At 36.9% G+C, this 6650-nt stretch overlaps 1 protein-coding gene across 1 annotated transcript; it reads right to left on the reverse strand.

The window, feature by feature from the left end:
• Positions 1-227: 227 nt before the first annotated feature.
• On the reverse strand, positions 228-5094 carry LOC117332091. The gene has a single exon (XM_033890977.1). It carries the CDS (start codon positions 5066-5068, stop codon positions 3905-3907), a length of 1164 nt encoding a protein of 387 aa, XP_033746868.1. The 5' UTR covers positions 5069-5094; the 3' UTR covers positions 228-3904.
• Positions 5095-6650: the final 1556 nt, after the last annotated feature.

Genomic DNA, 6650 nt, shown 5'->3' on the forward strand with positions numbered 1-6650 from the left:
GGTTGATGATCTTGTGCTGCTCGTGTGATGTCAGTAATTCAGCATTCCTCTATGCAACATGTTGCTGTATTTGATGTGCCTCTGTACGCTGTGTTTAATTTCTACCGCCTTATATTTAAGAACAAGAATGTCAATGAGCAGCTATTACGTCTTGAAAATATACAGCGGTGGCATACAAAGAAGAAAGCGATATGCATTCTCGTGGTGATTTCCACTACTTTATTCAAAATTCTCCGGTTAACTCTAAAATACATTTTAAAAAACTGTTATTTCCTGCATTCAAGAAAATTCCATTTATTGACAGTACACATTACGTCCCACGATTACATATAACAAACAATACATTACGGCCCACGGGTACATAAAATATATATAAGGATGTGACAAAAGTGGAGCTAAAAAAAAAAAAAAAATAAATTTGCCAAGACGATCAGTTTTCATTTTCCGTACGAATACGGATGAATAAGTGGTTCAGGGAACAGCAGTCGTTGTTCTTACTTAAATGAATACATTACATTCTGGATAAACAGGATATTGTCCACAACAGGGTTTCAATACGACAACCTACTTTTTATATCATATAGAAACGATTGGTAGCGAATTTGGATTTTGATATGCCTGTGGTATGAAACTTTAGCATGGCATGCCATGCTATCAACATCAAATGAATATAAACACAGTCTGCAACTGCATCTCTCTGTTTTGTATATATGTAGATATATATACTGTATTTATCTCCACAGTCAACACACAAATATGTTGATATAAAACCATGTCTATAAATGATTCCAGCATCCCAATCTCGTTTAGATTGGAACATAATAAAGGGCATGCCCGGGATTATTTTCAATACATTGTCTATATATATACTAGTACAGCTAAAACAAACGTGTTGCATTAGCTTACTGTATATACATTGCACTCTGTTAAAACCGGACACCTTTGGGACCACAAAATAAAGCCGGTTTGTAGAGAGTTCCGGATTGTAGAGATTCTACTTGATATCGTCGCTGAATGCAAAAAAATAAATAAATAAATAAATAAAAAGATATACATTGTATTAAAAAGAAGATGTCATTGTGCATTATTCATGCATATACAAACTTTGAATTAAATAATATAATTTAATTCAACACTGTCAATATAACACAGTGTACGTTACATCGGTTGAAAACAATCACTGATTGTTGTTTGTTTTAAAAGGCCTTCCACCGAGTCCGAACAATCAACCGATCTGACACTTTCTATAAGTGCAGATTCCCAATCTGAAAATTAGCCTCAAATTCTAATTGGTCCTTAATGTTATCGGCTGTCATGTAGTCATGAGATCCATGTTTGTTGATAATAGAAACGGAGTCACCATCATCTCTGACTTCCTCATCCGGGTACGTTCTGTAGTGAGGTCCGCGAATGGGAAGCCAGCCAGCATGAAAATTTCTTAATTACGATACATTTACAAACACGTAACATTATGGGTATTAATAGACAAAATGCATTCTTTATTGTACCTAACAACTGTTTAGGTGTTTATCCAGCCGTAGCCACCTGTGGACAATGACATTTAATGGTCAATCATTAATATACCTGTGCGGCAATTACAACTGTATAAACACTCGTCGGGAACCCCTGAAGCTACCAGGGAAACATCAATGGGACCGACGCCGGTTTATACAGAGTAGATTTACTAGTATACAGAAGGAATGGGGCCGGAATATATGGCCGGATTACAGAATAGACAGAGTCCGGATTATGCAGAGTTTATTTACTATAAATAAAGAAGGGAATTTTCGGGACCAGATTATTTGGCCGGTTTTGGCAAATATCCGGATTGGACAGAGTCCGGTTTGGACAGAGTGCACTGTATATGGTGTCCGTTGTCTCTATTTCAAATTCCTTTAAACCATATACTTTAAAGTATATATGTTACACGAAATGATTTCAAACAGAAATGAGTTTATAATCATATTTTCCTACCAGACCCGCTGTAGAATAAAAACCTATTCATGCATCATACAAACGTGCACATTTGATTGATGGTGCAGATAAGTCAGGTAAATAAATATAAACATTTTATCAGTACATTAAACTGAGCACTGAAACTTTTATCTATAACAACTAAAAACTTTTTTTTAAATATAAAATGCATCGAGTCAATAACGTGATGTAGTCCTCATTATGCCTATATACATATAATAGGAAGTCAAAAACTAAATCGGCTATAGGTGATCTTCATACAGATTACAATAAAAACAACGAAAACAAGAGACAGTGAGAGAGGCGATAGGCCTCAAATCCTGATGTCAAAAAAGAAACAAATAGCGTGATGCTCACGAGTAAAGAAGCATTATTAAGTATTAATGTAAATAAATATCTGGGCTCGCACGAAATGCACACTAGGCTTCTCAAGGAGCTGGCCAACATAACTGACATTTCTATATAAACATTCAATAGAAACAGGAAAAGTACCGACAGTCAGGAAGGAGGCTCATGATTGTGGAATATACAGAAAAATCACTCGTGAAAATTTCAGGCCCATCAGTCTCACATCAGTTGTGTTCAAAACAATGGAAACAAATGTAAGGAATCACTTAGTTAAACACATGAAAGCCAACTTACTTTTCTGTAATAAACAATATGGGGTCATATTGTGCAGATCTCCTGAAGGTCCACATAAATGGACCAGACCACTGGAAAACTTGTCGATTGTACTTATACCGATTTGAAAAATAAACGTTGGATGCCGTTGCGCACAAGATGATCGCTCAAAAACTAAAAGCGTATGGAATACAACATACAGATTTTTTTTAAAAGACAGGAAACAACGAGTTGTTATTAATGAAAATAACTCAGAATGGACACCTGTCACATCTTCAAAAGGGCCGATGTCCAATAACATTTGTCATTTACATAAATGACCTTCAAGATTTCGAAGGATTTGGAGGAGTGCTTGTTCGCAGATGGCACTAAAATGTTATCACTGATGAAAGATCTCTATCGATTGGTAAAATGACCGTTAAAACTGCATCCCAGGAAATGTGTTCAAATGCACATAGAAAGAACCACTGTTAATGAAATCACAAACCATCTTGCGGGTATAACTCTAAAGATTGGTTTGGTTTGGTTTATTTTGTTTAACGTCCTATTAACAGCTAAGGTCAAGAATTCGGAAGCGGAAAAAGATTTAATAAATGTAGTAATGTAGTACATGTAATTGATATCAATCTTGAATTTCAAAACCATATATTTGAATAAAATCAAAAGAGCAAATACGATGATGGCAATTATAAGAAGAGCATTTATAAATTTGTACAAGGAAACATTTATCTTGTTATTCAAATCATTTAAGAAGTCATTTTGATTTCGCAAGCGCCCTTTGGTTTCCATATGAAACAAACTAAACGGATAAAAATAAGGCAGGTTTAAGAAGAAGGGCAACAAAACTGGTCGCCGAAGTAAAACATTTGTCAAACCCGGATAGACTGAAATGCCTAATTTTACCAACATTATCGTTCAGAACCCAGCGAGGAGACATGATGGAATTATATAAAGTAATCCATGAAAAATATCGCGATGTTACCGGCTTTTTGAAGTTATGTATAAATGTTTCCAAACGACCCGGAAACAGAATTTCTCTCAAAATATACCCTTAACAGTGCTACTTATAAAGAGGAAAAAATTGATTTTTTACTACGTGCTATAAAGGTGTGGAATAACATAACAGAAAATTAAGTGTGCTCATAATTTAAATGAACTAGATAATTACTGGGAAAAACGTTGATTTATTTTACAATTTACTTTATTTATCCTTTGTATGTAGAGTTGTAAATACCCTGACTTAGATATATATTGACTACACATTTAAAATAAAGCAGTTTTACGATCTTCAGTGTAATAAATACCGGTATTAGATTGCAATGTCCTTGTACTCGTCGACAGCCAAATACTGCCGCAATGGTGTATAGTTTTTACCTCTCTTTGTTATCAACCAATACACTATTCCAACAGATAGACAACTGAATGCAGCTGCAAGAAAAAGAACTTTGGACAGATGTTTGCCTTCTGTATTTCTTTGTGATGAATTAATTTTTTCATCGCAATGCCAGTATATAAAATGTTTGATCTCGGATATATCAGTTGGGTGCCTCATCCACTCCAGTACTTGTTTGGCAGTTATAATGTATACATCTTCATTCTTCAGCATGTCCTGGATTGCCCTGTCCATACCTGTCCTTGTATATGGCTGAAAAAACCAACCCATGTGCATATGTATTCCGAATGGTGCGCGGTTGCCTTGGTAATGCCTGTTAAAGTTATCTATGATGAAATTATAAGCTTCCTCGGTGTTATTAGGTCGCTTGTAACAACCATCAGTGTAGACACAAAATTGTTCATCCTTCCATGTAACGGGATTCACCGGAATCTCCCAAAATCCTTTATTTTTTTGCTTAGGGCATTCTTTTGAAATCTGGCAACCATAATCTAATGTAAGTGGCCACAAGTTCTTATCATTCATTCGAAGTTTTCTATAAGGCCATGAAATATCATACGTGTACCCGAGGGATTGGAGAGCGGCTGCCTGTCCGTCACCTGCCGTAACCAAATTAGGACTCCTCCATCCGACAATCTCGTCAATAGGGACACCAGCCAAATTAGCAATGTTGTTCCGTTGATCACGAGCTTCTTGGAGTAACTTTGTGTAGGTATCAATGCCCGAATGAGTCACACTGTGTACGGCCAGTTCGAATCCACGGTCGTAGTACATTTTTGCTATATCGTATTTCGTGTTTTTATGTGAAATGTATAAGGAGGCGCTTATTGGACAGCCGTTGGGGTTGGTTCGGTTACGCCCAAAGAGAAAATCGTAGTGTTGAACACTCTCCGGATTCAATGCATCATCAAATCCAAAATACACCATTTGAGGGATGTGATTCCGGCCCATTTGATGTTCTAACGTACTACAGAAACAGTCCGGTAGAAGGCAGTTAACACCTTGGCGACACGGTTCCTCGGTTGATGTCACAGAACTGTAGAAACAAAAGTAAAATAAAATTATGGCGAGCGAGAACATTTTTCTGGAGAATGTTGAGTTATTGAATGCAGGTTATGTGTCTACGCCGACAATATATTTGCATTGTACGACCAATGTTTCAGTAGCCGTAACTTCGTCACTGATTATGCTACATATTCTAATGGCACCTAAAGGCGATCGTAATAAATATTTGGTGTAATGTATGTATTGTACTACAGGTGAGATAAGAACAGGTGCGATCAATTTCTTTCATAAAACCACTTATACTTGAAAGGTCGTTTCATTTATAAACGGAGGATAGTCAAATGTCATTAGTGGCTTTATATCCTGAGTGTATTATAAATGCGAACTATCTGATGTAGCGGATTATGTAATTATTTTTGTGAAAACTACAAATTGTAGAATATTTGTCAAATCCAAGGTCAATGTTTCTCAGTTATAATCAAAGTCCCATGTTTCGTCGAGGACAGCATCATTCTGTTAAAATATGTCCAACATGTCGGCACTCGGAAGCCTCACAATGGTAGAAAGACCGATTTCTGAACATAATTCCTCTTGGTACCTTTATTACTTTGATCACTGTGATTTACGAAGTAAAGTGAAATATTGAGATGTATATTCTACAGTAGAACTACATGTTGCTATTCAGGACTTGACGACTCCATATTCAATTTTCATATAATACAACAAGAGGCCCAATGGGCCTGTATCGCTCACCTGGCTCTACAGCAAATTTCCAGTTGATTGAGGCCATTTCTGCAGATACTATGCTGATAACCAATTTATTCAAATATCAGAGTAAGCTAGGTTTATTCATGTCAATAAATATTAACTATTATAGTCCTTCATTTCAGCATACTATTGGTCTAATATCAGGTCTTGGTGACTCTCGGCTATGGCAAGATTTAAAAATATTTCACCTCTGTGACCTTGAATGTAGGTCAGTGTCATTCAGTTGAACAAACTTGGTAGCCCAACATGCTACAGACAGGCCCAACCTCAAGTACCTGAGCCTCTTGGTGTTTGAGAAGTCGTTCGAAGATTATAGCCTTTTTGATCCATGTGACCTTGAATTAAGGCCAAGGTCATTTATTTGAACAAACTTGGTAGCCCTTCACCCAAGCATGCTACAGGCCCAATATCAAGTCCCTGGACCTATTGTTATCGAGAAGAAGTCGTTTGAAGATTATAGCCTATTTGACCCATGTGACCTTGAATGAAGGTCCATGTCATTTATTTGAACGCAATTGGTAGCCCTTCACCCCAGCATGCTACAGACCCAATATCAAGTCCCTGGGCCTCTTGGTTATTGAGAAGAAGTTGTTTAAATGAAAAGTTGACGCTGGACGGACGGACGGTCGGACGGACGGACGGACGCCGCACCACGGCATAAGCTCACTTGCCCTTCGGGTAGGTGAGCTAACAACGGATGCTAGTTAGCTAAAAAAACGTATCAATTAAACAATATTCGGATTTTCTTTTGGTTTTGCAGACAGAGTAAGGAGGAAAGAACGGAAAGATTTAAGATCCAAAGTGTTAAATTAGGGACAGAAGATCTATTTTGGTTTCTTCAATGTCCCCTACATAAAAGACACGTAACAAAGTCTTCGTTCGATTCTGC

The sequence above is a fragment of the Pecten maximus genome, chromosome 1, assembly GCF_902652985.1.
Source record: "Pecten maximus chromosome 1, xPecMax1.1, whole genome shotgun sequence".
In the NCBI taxonomy this organism is placed as follows: Eukaryota; Metazoa; Mollusca; class Bivalvia; order Pectinida; family Pectinidae; genus Pecten; species Pecten maximus.

Coding starts and splice junctions, on each gene's coding strand:
- LOC117332091 (XM_033890977.1), bottom strand. CDS start 5,068: ATGTTCTCGCTCGCCATAATTTTATTTTACTTTTGTTTCTACAGTTCT.